Source organism: Rhodnius prolixus, unplaced genomic scaffold (assembly GCF_049639745.1).
Source record: "Rhodnius prolixus isolate KJV_2025 unplaced genomic scaffold, Rpr scaffold_2, whole genome shotgun sequence".
NCBI classification, from domain to species: Eukaryota; Metazoa; Arthropoda; class Insecta; order Hemiptera; family Reduviidae; genus Rhodnius; species Rhodnius prolixus.
In genome coordinates, this window is record NW_027411592.1 from 51,629 (window position 1) to 70,329 (window position 18,701).

At 31.4% G+C, this 18,701-nt stretch overlaps 1 protein-coding gene across 2 annotated transcripts in view; it reads left to right on the forward strand.

Annotated features, from left to right (window-relative positions):
• Positions 1 to 639: 639 nt before the first annotated feature.
• The window catches only part of Adck5 (aarF domain containing kinase 5), a 49,504-nt gene continuing 31,442 nt past the window's right edge, over positions 640 to 18,701 (forward strand). The window contains exon 1 of one of the 2 annotated variants that reach the window (XM_074117115.1): positions 640 to 1,338. In XM_074117115.1, coding sequence (XP_073973216.1) covers positions 1,295 to 1,338 — 44 coding nt within the window. In that variant the 5' untranslated portion in view covers positions 640 to 1,294. The remainder of the gene's footprint in view (positions 1,339 to 18,701) is intronic. The other variant, XM_074117110.1, reaches the window with a different exon arrangement.

Genomic DNA, 18,701 nt, shown 5'->3' on the forward strand with positions numbered 1-18,701 from the left:
TTCTTGTCACCGAGGCTATTTTTCCTACAAACAACATTTCTACAAACAAAATTTCCGCGTAGCCATCGCAACTTGTCTCAGCCCAATATTAACGGACATCATAATCACACAATACTTCACACTTGTCTTAAACAACTTTCCTTTCAAATACCATTTATGTACAAATATGTCCATCATCTCTTAACTGCAGTCCCTAACGAAAACATTAACCAATTAATCACTGTTGGAACCCCAACTTTACTTTGCTATATAATTGAACAGCTACATAATTTTTGTAAATATAAGCAATGTATTTTTATATGTATTTATGTTTTTTTTAATAAATAAAAAAAAAATAGAAAAAGAGGCAAATAGCCCATTTTAAAAGTCTTTCTCAACACTCTGGAATGGCAGTTTGGTTCTTTGGACGGTTCAGAGATAGCGAAACAGTCGCGTCGCCAGCGCACGGCACGGTCGGCTTTGCTATATAAAGGGCAGAATCGGCCGTGTCTGCATCAGTCAAAGAAAATTTTTAAACATGGAAACATCAACAATGGCTACACTAGCTTGAAGGTTGCTGACTGGGCCTTACTTTAAAAACCACCTGGATCTCTGTACCGGACCAGAAAAAAAATATCCATCACTTATTGCATATATATTGAAGAAAGTGCAGTATTCAGAGCCGCATTAGTACACCAGCTACAGAGGCAAGCAGAATCACCAGCGCTACCACAGAGTGAGATACGAGCGAGGACCAGGCCAATTGGTACCGGGGTTTATCGGGGTGCTGGCCACACTGCCGGGGCTCCCAAAGCCGGTTGACTGGTATTAGCTTACGGCCCTTTTCAGGGCCTCTCACTTTACTTATTCTGTGGGCTCGCGCTGTCTTCAAGCTATTCTCGGAGCGGCCATACCCAACATCGAGATCGCCCTTTTTCAGGGCCACTCAACTGTGTGGTTTCCTCGCTGGGGAGCGCCATAAGCGATTTGTGGGCCGATGTATTTTTGTAACTGGTCCTTGTCAGGACCACCAAGTTACATGTACTGTTGGATCCTCGCAAGGAGTTGCGGCCCCCCTTGACCAGAATTTTCTTTGAGCGTCAATTGTCCGTTGGCAGCATTGGTAGTTTGGACATAGTGGGGATGGTGGCCAGTGCAAGGAAGTTCAGTTGCCCTTGGGCACCTCAACAGAGATGGAACTGCAGACTGACTTTGAGTGCTGTGCATCGGTCCGCCAAATTGATGGCGTCCTTCCGCCGGAGGAACATGTACCAGTGCTAATGAGGAGAGATTGTCTGTTAAGAATTGGACTTTAATGGCCATATTGTTATCATTTATTGTACCTTCTGTATCTGACATGTATGTAAGTCTTGTACATTCATTATTAAAAGAAAATTACTTGCCACCCCCGTATGGGGTTCTGATGATTCCAATAATAATTTATGTCAGGATACCTGTATGGTACCTTAACAAAAACTTACAGTTTAAAAAGTTAAGTATAAGGGTTGATTAAACGCCAAAAGGTACACAAATCAGCTAGTACCCAACATTTCATTCAAGCTTAGTTGATATAATTTAAGTAATTTTGCTGCATTAACTTTTCCTTCACATTTTTTAGAATTTATTAGATGTCACAGACCTTTATGCTGGCCAGTTCGTTCATAATATTATTTGGTTATAATTATGATAAAATGTATATTATATCTTCGTTTTTAAATAGGTACTTTATTTTAACTCTATTCCAAATTATTCTTCTGATTTATCTTTAATATGCCCTTTATTCTGAAGTTGTCACATCTTATACATGCATGTTAAAGTAGAAAAAGACAAAGTTAGAGTCGGCTACTGTTTAAATTTGAATCACTGAGGATTTAAAACAATATTTCAGACTTGAATTCGTCTTACCGAAATATTCGTGAGCACAAATAACACACAGTTAATAACAAGTAGATTATTCAACAACAATTATTCATTTCTCAATTGTAATTTAATTTTACTTATAGTAAAATACTGGAATAATTAGCTGTCCTTAAAGTATGCAATACTTATTTATTTTATATTACATAACATATATATAACATTGTGAGAAGAACAGCTACATTGAGAGTGTGATTGAAGAAAACTATATTATTTGCGATAAAGCCAGATAATTATTACCTATTATTATAAACGTTTGACTACTTCATAAAATAACAATTACTTTAATCGAAGAATGAACTTAAACAGACGATTTTTATTAAAAATAAAATAATCGAAATCATTGATGTATGTTGGTGTAAGCATTTTTTTAAAAAAGTTTTTAAATTTTGTAGCCTCGTAATTTTTTTTATTTTTTATACCGTTTTCTTTTTAACCTGTAATTAATAGTTTGATTATTATAGATTAATAGATATTAAAGTCAATCTACAGTGCTACTTGAACAAATATTTTGTAGATGAAAATGGCCAGCATAAGGGTCTGTGACATCTAATAAATTCTAAAAAATGTGAAGGAAAAGTTAATGCAGCAAAATTACTTAAATTATATCAACTAAGCTTGAATGAAATGTTGGGTACTAGCTGATTTGTGTACCTTTTGGCGTTTAATCAACCCTTATACTTAACTTTTTAAACTGTAAGTTTTTGTTAAGGAGATTTTTGTACCTTTTGGATAGATTTTCATTTTTGTCTATTTTGCTAAGTTACATATCTGCTTTACTGCTTTTTTTAAATTAGGAATAAGCAATTCTATCATTATAACCTGATAAGGTGTTAACTACCACTGGAGAGATCTTTTTAAAGAATGATTATAGTTGCGGTCCCCAAACCATCCTCAATAACAATTTTTTTGAGAAAGCCTTTTTATATAAAATAGGAAGGTATTTGTACGTAAAAAGCAAATTTAAACTGCGATTTCAGACCTTCCTTTTAAGAGGAGTAAGAAAAATAAACGGGCGATTACAGTACTTCTCCCTAAAATGCAAAGATTTTGAATCGAACAACAATTCATTAATGTAAATAGGTTCACCCATTGATAATTTTAACGATTGCAGTACTTCCTCTTAGTAGGTGTAAGAGCATGATGGCACTTCACAGTCATGTAGAGGAGCTTTAATCACTTCTTCGTGCTAAATTTTATCAAAATCGGACAAAGCGTTATAGAAATATTGGTAATAATAGTTTTAGAAACGGCCTTACTTGGGTGGGGCAAACTCCCCTCCATATGAGGCATAGCGACGAGACTTTTAAAGTGCAAATCTGTACAAATTTCGATTCGAATGACACTTCATTCATGAAAATCAGTTCACGTGTCGATAATTTGAAACGATTGCTATACTTCCCCTTAACTAGTGTAAGAGCAGATCGTCGCTTTAATGTTACATAGGGGAGCTCTAACCCCATCATCCTACCAAATTTTATCAAAATCGGGCTAAGATTTACAGAGTAATTAGTAATAATAATTTTGAAGGGGGCCTTACATAAAGGGGGCTAACTCCTCTCCCATTCGGTGTACAGCGTCGAGACCCCCAAAAGGCACATCTACATAAAATTCCGAATCGAATGACACCTCATTCATGAAAATCGGTTCGCGCGTTTAGGCGCTACGCAGTTTACAAAAAAGGTAACAACAACAACAAGAAGAAGAAGAAGAAGAAGAACAACAACAACAATTTCTGAAAAAGCCGTTTTTGCTCATTTTCAGCAACTTTTTTCTCGAAACCTATAAGATCTGGGTTGTTGCAAAAAAATTACAGTCATAAAGGAGGGTTTGCCCTTTATTTTAAAGAAAATTTGGGAATTTTATCTTTAGTAGAAAAAGAGAAAAAAATTGTCAAAGTTGGGTGTTTTTCAACGTTACGCTTTTTCGTGCACTTTTTGATGATCAACCCTTATACAACTGTCCTACCGGACAGTTTTAATTTGTAACTAGAGAATTCCCTGTGCACAGCCCTGTACATTTAATACATTGTCAAAACTATCCTTTCCAATACCGTGCCTGGTATTAGCGCTAAAAGAGTCAGAACTCTCGTTATATTAATTGTTCCTTGAATAATTATCCCCAATACCGTGTCTAGTAATTAAGAAAGAATTAAATATAGAATTTATTCATTTTGTTAAGTGCATTGTAAGTTGTCATTTATTCTTTAATTGTAATATAGACTTTATTCCTTTTGTTAAGTGCATTGTAAACGTTGTCATTTATACCTTAATTGTTAAATAAACATTAATTATATTTTTTCTAAGGGTATTTCAAGTGTTGGTGGTGTCCCCCACCCCTGATCCTTCTTCAACTAAATTAAAATTGGAATGGTCCAACACTTTGTTTTATATTAATTGACCCCCCCTTTTACACTCCTTTTCACCATCCCTCCCACACTTCATCTATTTCACAAACATTCATCGATTGGAAATATTTTTTACTTAAATATTCCTTTCATTTCAATACAAAAAACATTATAACGCTTTCTTAACATCATTTTAATTTTTCAAATTTCTTTCTTTTTCTCCATTACTCTTATAAAATACCAACAATTTCAAATAAAATATAAACACACAATGATCTAGTATGCAGGAGGAGTCAGTCCTCATTACCTCGTTATTTTCATTCAACAGTTACAATTTCTATGCAATAATTTCTTACCCATTTCCCTTTCTCTATCTTCAATCCTCTTCAATTGAAGCAAGTTAACTCCAGTCAAGCTAGATAATCACAAAACTGCATTGCTTTAATTTATATTTGAGTAGCCTATTTTTCTCTTACCTTCTTCATTTTATATTTATCACAGCAATTGCAAATTAGGGATGGTAATTAATGTGCCTTCAACAAATATACTTTTCTTATTAAATGGCAAACCTAACTTTTAATCATATATTTTACTAAATTCCGTCACATTTCTTCTTATGTTTAATCCTTCCTGCCTCATTTTCATTTTAATTTACCTCAATTTTTTGCAGCGGGGCGGAATCACTTTTTTTTTTAAATAGGCATTTGAATCAACTCGTACCACTGCAACGAGTCCGCTCAAATAGCCCATCACTACTGGCCAACGCCCAAACTGCTCTCAAATCATTTCATTAATATTAATACTCTTCCCAATTCTTTCAAATAATCCTTTAATTTATCTAATACCAACTCTAAATCAAAACTTATTTCCATCTCCTCTTCCCTTTAATCTATTTACTTCCGATATGATACAATTTTACAAGTCTAAACGCGCTACCTCTCTTCAATATACCGCAACAATCAGATCATCTTAATACCTTACGCACATCACATACTTCTTTTTCCAAATTCTCTTAATCACTTGCTCATACTCCAACAGTACTCTTGTTTAAAACACCTCACTCTTAATGCAAGTAAAACTAAAATCATACATTTTTCAAACAGTACTCGTAAAAAGAAATTCCCTAATATTACCTTTTCAGCAAAGCCTATTCAAATTCTTCATCTCTTTCATTACTTAGGTGTACCTATTACTTCTAATGGTAAATATTTCCACGCCTTAAAGTACTCGTACTTCGCCAACGCAGAGAAACTGCCATTCAATAAAGTAAAGTCTATTTTGTTCAATGCTGCGGCAACACTTCACCAAACTAGAAAGAAACTACATACTCAATTCTATCCTCAAACCAACAATACTCTATTGTAAAATGACCACATTTTCATTGAGAAAAAGCCGCACAAATAGAATCAAATGACAATTACAATTTAGTTATATATATTTTATCCTATACATTCATATATTTCAACAAAAATCTATTTATTATTAATTATTAGTAACCAGAGTTAGGCAAAAATTTTATCAATTAAAAAACAATTGAATTAAACCGAAATTTAATTTTAATCATGATTAAAAGTAAAAAATTTAATCGGCCAAAATTAGTTGATTAAAATTAAATTCACTTTTAATTTAATCGGAATTTAATCAATTAAAATTTTTAATCATAACTAAAAATTAAGATTAAAATTAAAATTAAATAATCAGAATTTTAATTGATTGAATTAAATTCCAAATTTAGTTTTAATCACTTTGAACGATTAAATTTTTTAATTTAATCAAAATATGACAAATTAAATTTTTAAAACCAAACATTGCCAATGGTTAAACCAGAATCGGACCGATGCATCTTTATTCCGCCTAGCTGGTGCCTCTTCTCTATCAATATTATCACCTTTCCCAAACTTAGCACCTTCATTCTACCAGTCTGGTGTCTCATCTATACCATGTTGGTGACTCTCAAGACTTACATAGGACCACCTTACAATCACATTTACCCATGTTTACCACTCACTAGACTTAGATAGGACCCCCTTACACTCACATTTAACAATGTTTACCACTTTTACATTTTTTGGGTCATGAAATTCTGTAAAATTATGACCGTTCCTATATCTCCCACCGTGAACCACGTATTCGTATGAAATTTTCTTCTCTTGTACACTTTGTTTTTCTCAATTATAATCTATAGTTATTTTGTGCACAGATCTATAATTTTAGAAGATATAAAGGGTTGAAACTTTTTTGGGTCATGAAATTCTGTAAAATTGTTGCCGTTCTATATCTCTCACTGTGAACCACGTATTCGTATGGAATTTTGTTCTCTTGTACACTTTGTTTTTATCAATTATAAACTATAGTTATTTTGTTCACAGATCTAAAAAGGTAGAAGATATAAAAAGTTGAAAATTTTTTGGGTCATGAAATTCTGTAAAATTATGGCAGTTCTATATCTCCCACCGTGAACAACGTATTCGTATGGAAGTTTGTTCTCTTATAAACTTTGTTTTTCTCAATTATAAACTATAGTTATTTTCTGCACAGATCTAAAAAGGTAGAAGATAAAAAGGGTTGAAAATTTTTTGGGTCATGAAATTCTGTAAAATTATGGCCGTTCTATATCTCCCAGTGTGAACCACGTATTGGTATGGAATATTGTTCTCTTGTACACTATGTTTTTCTCAATTATAAACTATAGTTATTTTGTGCACAGATCTAAAGAGGTAGAAGATATAAAGGGTTGAAAATTTTTTGGGTTATGAAATTCTGTAAAATTGTGGCCCTTCAATATCTCCCACTGTGAACCACGTATTGATATGGAATTTTGTTCTCTTATACACTTTGTTTTTCTCAATTATAAGCTATATTTAGATTGTTCAGAGATCTACAAAGGTAGAAGATATAAAGGGTTGAAAATTATTTGGGTCATGAAATTCTGTAAAATTATGGCCGTTCTATATCTCCCAGTGTGAACCACGTATTGTTATGGAATATTGTTCTCTTGTACACTTTGTTCTTCTCAATTATAAACTATAGTTATTTTGTGCACAGATCTACAATTTTAGAAGATATAAAAAGTTGAAAATTTTTTGGGTCATGAAATTCTGTAAAATTGTGACCGTTTTATATCTCCCACTGTAAACCACGTATAGATATGGAATTTTGTTCTCTTATACACTTGGTTTTTCTCAATTATAAGCTATAGTTAGTTTGTTCAGAGATCTAAAAAGGTAGAAGATATAAAGGGTTGAAAATTATTTGGGTCATGAAATTCTGTAAAATTGTGGCCGTTCTATATCTTTCACTGTGAACCACGTATTGATATGGAATTTTGTTCACTTATACACTTTGTTTTTCTCAATTATAAACTATAGTTATTTTGTGCACAGATCTAAAAAGGTAGAAGATATAAAGGGTACAAAATTTTTGGGTCATGAAATTCTGTAAAATTATGGCCGTTCTATATCTCCCACTGTGAACCACGTATTGATATGGAATTTTGTTCTCTTATACACTTGGGTTTTCTCAATTATAAACTATAGTTATTTTGTGCACAGATCTAAAGAGGTAGAAGATATAAAGGGTTGAAAATTTTTTGGGTTATGAAATTCTGTAAAATTGTGGCCCTTCTATATCTCCCACTGTGGACCACGTATTGATATGGAATTTTGTTCTCTTATACACTTTGTTTTTCTCAATTATAAGCTATAGTTAGATTGTTCACAGATCTACAAAGGTAGAAGATATAAAGGGTTGAAAATTATTTGGGTCATGAAATTCTGTAAAATTGTGGCCCTTCTATATCTCCCACTGTGAACCACGTATTGATATGGAATTTTGTTCTCTTATACACTTTGTTTTTCTCAATTATAAGCTATATTTAGATTGTTCACAGATCTACAAAGGTAGAAGATATAAAGGGTTGAAAATTTTTTGGGTCATGAAATTCTGTAAAATTGTGGCCGTTCTATATCTCCCACTGTGAACCACGTATTGGTATGAAATATTGTTCTCTTGTACACATTGTTCTTCTCAATTATAAACTATAGTTATTTTGTGCACAGATCTACAATTTTAGAAGATATAAAAAGTTGAAAATTTTTTGGGTCATGAAATTCTGTAAAATTGTGACCGTTTTATATCTCCCACTGTAAACCACGTATTGATATGGAATTTTTTCTCTTATACACTTTGTTTTTCTGAATTATAAACTATAGTTATTTTGTGCACAGACCTAAAAAGGTAGAAGATATAAAGGGTGGATAATTTTTTGGGTCATGAAATTCTGCAAAATTATGGCCGTTCTATATCTCCCACTGTGAAACACGTATTGATATGGAATTTTTTTCTCTTATACACCTTGTTTTTCTCAATTATAAGCTATAGTTAGTTTGTTCACAGATCTAAAAAGGTACAAGATATAAAGGGTTGAAAATTATTTGGGTCATGAAATTCTGTAAAATTGTGGCCGTCCTATATCTTTCACTGTGAACCACGTATTGATATGGAATTTTGTTCTCTTATACACTTGGTTTTTCTCAATTATAAGCTATATTTAGATTGTTCACAGATCTACAAAGGTAGAAGATATAAAGGGTTGAAAATTATTTGGGTCATGAAATTCTGAAAAATTATGGCCGTTCTATATCTCCCAGTGTGAACCACGTATTGGTATGGAATATTGTTCTCTTGTACACTTTGTTCTTCTCAATTATAAACTATAGTTATTTTGTGCACAGATCTACAATTTTAGAAGATATAAAAAGTTGAAAATTTTTTGGGTCATGAAATTCTTTAAAATTGTGACCGTTTTATATCTCCCACTGTAAACCACGTATTGATATGGAATTTTTTCTCTTATACACTTTGTTTTTCTGAATTATAAACTATAGTTATTTTGTGCACAGACCTAAAAAGGTAGAAGATATAAAGGGTGGATAATTTTTTGGGTCATGAAATTCTGCAAAATTATGGCCGTTCTATATCTCCCACTGTGAACCACGTATTGATATGGAATTTTGTTCTCTTATACACTTTGTTTTTCTCAATTATAAGCTATATTTAGATTGTTCACAGATCTACAAAGGTAGAAGATATAAATGGTTGAAAATTTTTTGGGTCATGAAATTCTGTAAAATTGTGGCCGTTCTATATCTCCCACTGTGAACCACGTATTGATATGGAATTTTTTTCTCTTATACACCTTGTTTTTCTCAATTATGAACTATAGTTATTTTGTGCACAGATCTAAAAAGGTAGAAAATATAAAGGGTGGAAAATTTTTGGGTCATGAATTTCTGTAAAATTATGGCCGTTCTATATCTCCCACTGTGAACCACGTATTGATATGGAATTTTGTTCTCTTATACACTTGGTTTTTCTCAATTATAAGCTATATTTAGATTGTTCACAGATCTACAAAGGTAGAAGATATAAAGGGTTGAAAATTATTTGGGTCATAATATTCTGTAAAATTATGGCCGTTCTATATCTCCCAGTGTGAACCACGTATTGGTATGGAATATTGTTCTCTTGTACACTTTGTTCTTCTCAATTATAAACTATAGTTATTTTGTGCACAGATCTACAATTTTAGAAGATATAAAAAGTTGAAAATTTTTTGGGTCATGAAATTCTGTAAAATTGTGACCGCTTTATATGTCCCACTGTAAACCACGTATTGATATGGAATTTTTTCTCTTATACACTTTGTTTTTCTGAATTATAAACTATAGTTATTTTGTGCACAGACCTAAAAAGGTGGAAGATATAAAGGGTGGATAATTTTTTAGGTCATGAAATTCTGCAAAATTATGGCCGTTCTATATCTCCCACTGTGAAACACGTATTGATATGGAATTTTGTTCTCTTATACACTTGGTTTTTCTCAATTATAAGCTATAGTTAGTTTGTTCACAGATCTAAAAAGGTAGAAGATATAAAGGGTTGAAAATTATTTGGGTCATGAAATTTTGAAAAATTATGGCCGTTCTATATCTCCCAGTGTGAACCACGTATTGGTATGGAATATTGTTCTCTTGTACACTTTGTTCTTCTCAATTATAAACTGTAGTTATTTTGTGCACAGATCTACAATTTTAGAAGATATAAAAAGTTGAAAATTTTTTGGGTCATGAAATTCTGTAAAATTGTGACCGTTTTATATCTCCCACTGTAAACCACGTATTGATATGGAATTTTTTCTCTTATACACTTTGTTTTTCTGAATTATAAACTATAGTTATTTTGTGCACAGACCTAAAAAGGTAGAAGATATAAAGGGTGGATAATTTTTTGGGTCATGAAATTCTGCAAAATTATGGCCGTTCTATATCTCCCACTGTGAACCACGTATTGATATGGAATTTTGTTCTCTTATACACTTTGTTTTTCTCAATTATAAGCTATATTTAGATTGTTCACAGATCTACAAAGGTAGAAGATATAAAGGGTTGAAAATTTTTTGGGTCATGAAATTCTGTAAAATTGTAGCCGTTCTATATCTCCCACTGTGAACCACGTATTGATATGGAATTTTTTTCTCTTATACACGTTGTTTTTCTCAATTATAAACTATAGTTATTTTGTGCACAGATCTAAAAAGGTAGAAGATATAAAGGGTGGAAAATTTTTGGGTCATGAAATTCTGTAAAATTATGGCCGTTCTATATCTCCCACTGTGAACCACGTATTGATATGGAATTTTGTTCTCTTATACACTTGGTTTTTCTCAATTATAAGCTATATTTAGATTGTTCACAGATCTACAAAGGTAGAAGATATAAAGGGTTGAAAATTATTTGGGTCATGAAATTCTGTAAAATTATGGCCGTTCTATATCTCCCAGTGTGAACCACGTATTGGTATGGAATATTGTTCTCTTGTACACTTTGTTCTTCTCAATTATAAACTATAGTTATTTTGTGCACTGATCTACAATTTTAGAAGATATAAAAAGTTGAAAATTTTTTGGGTCATGAAATTCTGTAAAATTGTGACCGTTTTATATCTCCCACTGTAAACCACTTATTGATATGTAATTTTTTCTCTTATACACTTTGTTTTTCTGAATTATAAACTATAGTTATTTTGTGCACAGACCTAAAAAGGTAGAAGATATAAAGGGTGGATAATTTTTTGGGTCATGAAATTCTGCAAAATTATGGCCGTTCTATATCTCCCACTGTGAAACACGTATTGATATGGAATTTTGTTCTCTTATACACATGGTTTTTCTCAATTATAAGCTATAGTTAGTTTGTTCACAGATCTAAAAAGGTAGAAGATATAAAGGGTTGAAAATTATTTGGGTCATGAAATTCTGTAAAATTGTGGCCGTTCTATATCTTTCACTGTGAACCACGTATTGATATGGAATTTTGTTCACTTATACACTTTGTTTTTCTCAATTATAAGCTATATTTAGATTGTTCACAGATCTACAAAGGTAGAAGATATAAAGGGTTGAAAATTATTTGGGTCATAATATTCTGTAAAATTATGGCCGTTCTATATCTCCCAGTGTGAACCACGTATTGATATGGAATTCTATTCTCTTATACACTTTGTTTTTCTCAGTTATAAACTATAATTATTTTGTGCATAGATCTAAAAAGGTAGAAGATATAAAGGGTTGAAAATTATTTGGGTCATGAAATTCTGAAAAATTATGGCCGTTCTATATCTCCCAGTGTGAAACACGTATTGGTATGGAATATTGTTCTCTTGTACACTTTGTTCTTCTCAATTATAAACTATAGTTATTTTGTGCACAGATCTACAATTTTAGAAGATATAAAAAGTTGAAAATTTTTTGGGTCATGAAATTCTTTAAAATTGTGACCGTTTTATATCTCCCACTGTAAATCACGTATTGATATGGAATTTTTTCTCTTATACACTTTGTTTTTCTGAATTATAAACTATAGTTATTTTGTGCACAGACCTAAAAAGGTAGAAGATATAAAGGGTGGATAATTTTTTGGGTCATGAAATTCTGAAAAATTATGGCCGTTCTATATCTCCCACTGTGAACCACGTATTGATATGGAATTTTGTTCTCTTATACACTTTGTTTTTCTCAATTATAAGCTATATTTAGATTGTTCACAGATCTACAAAGGTAGAAGATATAAAGGGTTGAAAATTTTTTGGGTCATGAAATTCTGTAAAATTGTGGCCGTTCTATATCTCCCACTGTGAACCACGTATTGATATGGAATTTTTTTCTCTTATACACCTTGTTTTTCTCAATTATGAACTATAGTTATTTTGTGCACAGATCTAAAAAGGTAGAAAATATAAAGGGTGGAAAATTTTTGGGTCATGAAATTCTGTAAAATTATGGCCGTTCTATATCTCCCACTGTGAACCACGTATTGATATGGAATTTTGTTCTCTTATACACATGGTTTTTCTCAATTATAAGCTATAGTTAGTTTGTTCACAGATCTAAAAAGGTAGAAGATATAAAGGGTTGAAAATTATTTGGGTCATGAAATTCTGTAAAATTGTGGCCGTTCTATATCTTTCACTGTGAACCACGTATTGATATGGAATTTTGTTCACTTATACACTTTGTTTTTCTCAATTATAAGCTATATTTAGATTGTTCACAGATCTACAAAGGTAGAAGATATAAAGGGTTGAAAATTTTTTGGGTTATGAAATTCTGTAAAATTGTGGCCGTTCTATATCTCCCACTGTGAACCACGTATTGATATGGAATTTTTTTCTCTTATACACCTTGTTTTTCTCAATTATAAACTATAGTTATTTTGTGCACAGATCTAAAAAGGTAGAAGATATAAAGGGTGGAAAATTTTTGGGTCATGAAATTCTGTAAAATTATGGCCGTTCTATATCTCCCACTGTGAACCACGTATTGATATGGAATTTTGTTCTCTTATACACTTGGTTTTTCTCAATTATAAGCTATATTTAGATTGTTCACAGATCTACAAAGGTAGAAGATATAAAGGGTTGAAAATTATTTGGGTCATAATATTCTGTAAAATTATGGCCGTTCTATATCTCCCAGTGTGAACCACGTATTGGTATGGAATATTGTTCTCTTGTACACTTTGTTCTTCTCAATTATAAACTATAGTTATTTTGTGCACAGATCTACAATTTTAGAAGATATAAAAAGTTGAAAATTTTTTGGGTCATGAAATTCTGTAAAATTGTGACCGTTTTATATCTCCCACTGTAAACCACGTATTGATATGGAATTTCTTCTCTTATACACTTTGTTTTTCTGAATTATAAACTATAGTTATTTTGTGCACAGACCTAAAAAGGTGGAAGATATAAAGGGTGGATAATTTTTTGGGTCATGAAATTCTGCAAAATTATGGCCGTTCTATATCTCCCACTGTGAACCACGTATTGATATGGAATTTTGTTCTCTTATACACTTGGTTTTTCTCAATTATAAGCTATATTTAGATTGTTCACAGATCTACAAAGGTAGAAGATATAAAGGGTTGAAAATTATTTGGGTCATGAAATTCTGTAAAATTATGGCCGTTCTATATCTCCCAGTGTGAACCACGTATTGGTATGGAATATTGTTCTCTTGTACACTTTGTTCTTCTCAATTATAAACTATAGTTATTTTGTGCACAGATCTACAATTTTAGAAGATATAAAAAGTTGAAAATTTTTTGGGTCATGAAATTCTGTAAAATTGTGACCGTTTTATATCTCCCACTGTAAACCACTTATTGATATGGAATTTTTTCTCTTATACACTTGGTTTTTCTGAATTAGAAACTATAGTTATTTTGTGCACAGACCTAAAAAGGTAGAAGATATAAAGGGTGGATAATTTTTTGGGTCATGAAATTCTGCAAAATTATGGCCGTTCTATATCTCCCACTGTGAAACACGTATTGATATGGAATTTTGTTCTCTTATACACATGGTTTTTCTCAATTATAAGCTATAGTTAGTTTGTTCACAGATCTAAAAAGGTAGAAGATATAAAGGGTTGAAAATTATTTGGGTCATGAAATTCTGTAAAATTATGGCCGTTCTATATCTTTCACTGTGAACCACGTATTGATATGGAATTTTGTTCACTTATACACTTTGTTTTTCTCAATTATAAGCTATATTTAGATTGTTCACAGATCTACAAAGGTAGAAGATATAAAGGGTTGAAAATTTTTTGGGTTATGATATTCTGTAAAATTGTGGCCGTTCTATATCTCCCACTGTAAAGCACGTATTGATATGGAATTTTTTTCTCTTATACACCTTGTTTTTCTCAATTATAAACTATAGTTATTTTGTGCACAGATCTAAAAAGGTAGAAGATATAAAGGGTGGAAAATTTTTGGGTCATGAAATTCTGTAAAATTATGGCCGTTCTATATCTCCCACTGTGAACCACGTATTGATATGGAATTTTGTTCTCTTATACACTTGGTTTTTCTCAATTATAAGCTATATTTAGATTGTTCACAGATCTACAAAGGTAGAAGATATAAAGGGTTGAAAATTATTTGGGTCATAATATTCTGTAAAATTATGGCCGTTCTATATCTCCCAGTGTGAACCACGTATTGGTATGGAATATTGTTCTCTTGTACACTTTGTTCTTCTCAATTATAAACTATAGTTATTTTGTGCACAGATCTACAATTTTAGAAGATATAATAAGTTGAAAATTTTTTGGGTCATGAAATTCTGTAAAATTGTGACCGTTTTATATCTCCCACTGTAAACCACGTATTGATATGGAATTTTTTCTCTTATACACTTTTTTTTCTCAATTATAAACTATAGTTATTTTGTGCACAGACCTAAAAAGGTGGAAGATATAATGGGTGGATAATTTTTTGGGTCATGAAATTCTGCAAAATTATGGCCGTTCTATATCTCCCACTGTGAAACACGTATTGATATGGAATTTTGTTCTCTTATACACTTGGTTTTTCTCAATTATAAGCTATAGTTAGTTTGTTCACAGATCTAAAAAGGTAGAAGATATAAAGGGTTGAAAATTATTTGGGTCATGAAATTCTGTAAAATTGTGGCCGTTCTATATCTTTCACTGTGAACCACGTATTGATATGGAATTTTGTTCACTTATACACTTTGTTTTTCTCAATTATAAACGATTGTTATTTTGTGCACAGATCTAAAAAGGAAGAAGATATAAAGGGTGCAAAATTTTTGGGTCATGAAATTCTGTAAAATTGTGGCCCTTCTATACCTCCCACTGTAAACCACGTATTGATATGGAATTTTGTTCTCTTATACACTTTGTTTTTCTCAATTATAAGCTATATTTAGATTGTTCACAGATCTACAAAGGTCGAAGATATAAAGGGTTGAAAATTATTTGGGTGTTGAAATTCTGTAAAATTGTGACCGTTTTATATCTCCCACTGTAAACCACGTATTGATATGGAATTTTGTTCTCTTACACTTTGTTTTTCTAAATTATAAACTATAGTTATTTTGTGCACAGACCTAAAAAGGTAGAAGATATAAAGTGTGGAAAATTTTTGGGTCATGAAATTCTGTAAAATTATGGCCGTTCTATATTTCCCAGTGTGAACCACGTATTCGTATGGAATTTTGTTCTCTTGTACACTTTGTTTTTATCAATTATAAACTATAGTTATTTTGTTCACATATCTAAAAAGGTAGATGATATAAAGGGTTGAAAATTTTTTGGGTCATGAAATTCTGTAAAATTGTGACCGTTTTATATCTCCCACTGTAAACCACGTATTGATATGGAATTTTTTCTCTTATACACTTTGTTTTTCTAAATTATAAACTATAGTTATTTTCTGCACAGATCTAAAAAGGTAGAAGATAAAAAGGGTTGAAAATTTTTTGGGTCATGAAATTCTGTAAAATTATGGCCGTTCTATATCTCCCAGTGTGAACCACGTATTGGTATGGAATATTGTTCTCTTGTACACTTTGTTTTTCTCAATTATAAACTATAGTTATTTTGTGCACAGATCTACAAGTTTAGAAGATATAAAAAGTTGAAAATTTTTTAGGTCATGAAATTCAGTAAAATTGTGGCCGTACTATATCTCCCACTGTGAACCACGTATTGATATGGAATTTTGTTCTCTTATACACTTTGTTTTTCTCAATTATAACCTATAGTTATTTTGTGCAGAGATCTAAAAAGGTAAAAGATATAAAGGGTTGAAAATTTTTTGGGTCATGAAATTCTGTAAAATTGTGACCGTTTTATATCTCCCAGTGTGAACCACGTATTGGTATGGAATATTGTTCTCTTGTACACTTTGTTTTTCTCAATTATAAACTATAGTTATTTTGTGCAGAGATCTAAAAAGGTAGAAGATATAAAGGGTTGAAAATTTTTTGGGTCATGAAATTCTGTAAAATTATGGCCGTTCTATATCTCCCAGTGTGAACCACGTATTGGTATGGAATATTGTTCTCTTGTACACTTTGTTTTTCTCAATTATAAACTATAGTTATTTTGTGCACAGATCTACAAGTTTAGAAGATATAAAAAGTTGAAATTTTTTTTAGGTCATGAAATTCAGTAAAATTGTGGCCGTACTATATCTCCCACTGTGAACCACGTATTGATATGGAATTTTGTTCTCTTATACACTTTGTTTTTCTCAATTATAAACTATAGTTATTTTGTGCACAGATCTACAAGTTTAGAAGATATAAATAGTTGAAAATTTTTTGGGTCATGAAATTCTGTAAAATTGTGACCGTTTTATATCTCCCACTGTAAACCAGGTATTGATATGGAATTTTTTTCTCTTATACACTTTGTTTTTCTCAATTATATAGTTATTTTGTGCAGAGATCTAAAAAGGTAGAAGATATAAAGGGTTGAAAAATTTTTTGGGTCATGAAATTCTGTAAAATTATAGCCGTTCTATATCTCCCAGTGTGAACCACGTATTGGTATGGAATATTGTTCTCTTGTACACTTTGTTCTTCTCAATTATAAACCATAGTTATTTTGTGCACAGATCTACAATTTTAGAAAATATAAAAAGTTGAAAATTTTTTGTGTCATGAAATTCTGTAAAATTGTGACCGTTTTATATCTCCCACTGTAAACCACGTATTGATATGGAATTTTTTCTCTTATACACTTTGTTTTTCTGAATTATAAACTATAGTTATTTTGTTCACAGATCTACAAGTTTAGAAGATATAAATGATAGAAAATTTTTTGGGTCATGAAATTCTGTAAAATTGTGACCGTTTTATATCTCCCACTGTAAACCAGGTATTGATATGGAATTTTTTTCTCTTATACACTTTGTTTTTCTCAATTATATAGTTATTTTGTGCAGAGATCTAAAAAGGTAGAAGATATAAAGGGTTGAAAATTTTTTGGGTCATGAAATTCTGTAAAATTATGGCCGTTCTATATATCCCAGTGTGAACCACGTATTGGTATGGAATATTGTTCTCTTGTACACTTTGTTCTTCTCAATTATAAACTATAGTTATTTTGTGCACAGATCTACAATTTTAGAAGATATAAAAAGTTGAAAATTTTTTGTGTCATGAAATTCTGTAAAATTGTGACTGTTTTATATCTCCCACTGTAAACCACGTATTGATATGGAATTTTTTCTCTTATACACTTTGTTTTTCTGAATTATAAACTATAGTTATTTTGTGCACAGACCTAAAAAGGTAGAAAATATAAAGGGGGGATAATTTTTTGGGTCATGAAATTCTGTAAAATTATGGCCGTTCTATATCTCCCACTGTGAAACACGTATTGATATGGAATTTTGTTCTCTTATACACTTGGTTTTTCTCAATTATAAGCTATAGTCATTTTGTGCACAGATCTAAAAAGGTAGAAGATAGAAAAAGTTGAAAATTTTTTGGGTCATGAAGATTTGTAAAATTGTGGCCGTTCTATATCTCCAATTGTGGATCACGTATTGATATGGAATTCTATTCTCTTATACACTTTGTTTTTCTCAGTTATAAACTATAATTATTTTGTGCATAGATCTTAAAAGGTAGAAGATATAAAAAGTTGAAAATTTTTTGGGTAATGAAATTCTGTAAAATTATGGCCGTTCTATATCTTCCACCGTGAACCACGTATTCGTATGAAATTTTGTTCTCTTGTACACTTTGTTTTTCTCAATTATAAACTATAGTTATTTTGTGCACAGATCTAAAAAGGTAGAAGATATAAAGGGTTGAAAATTTTTTGGGTCATGAAATTTTGTAAAATTGTGGCCGTTCTATATCTCCCACTGAGGACCACGTATAGATATGGAATTTTGTTCTCTTATATACACTTTGTTTTTCTCAATTATAAACTATAGTTATTTTGTGCACAGATCTAAAAAAGTAGAAGATATAAAGGGTTGAATATTTTTTGGGTCATGAAATTTTGTAAAATTGTGGCCGTTCTATATCTCCCACTGTGGACCACGTATTGATATGGAATTTTGTTCTC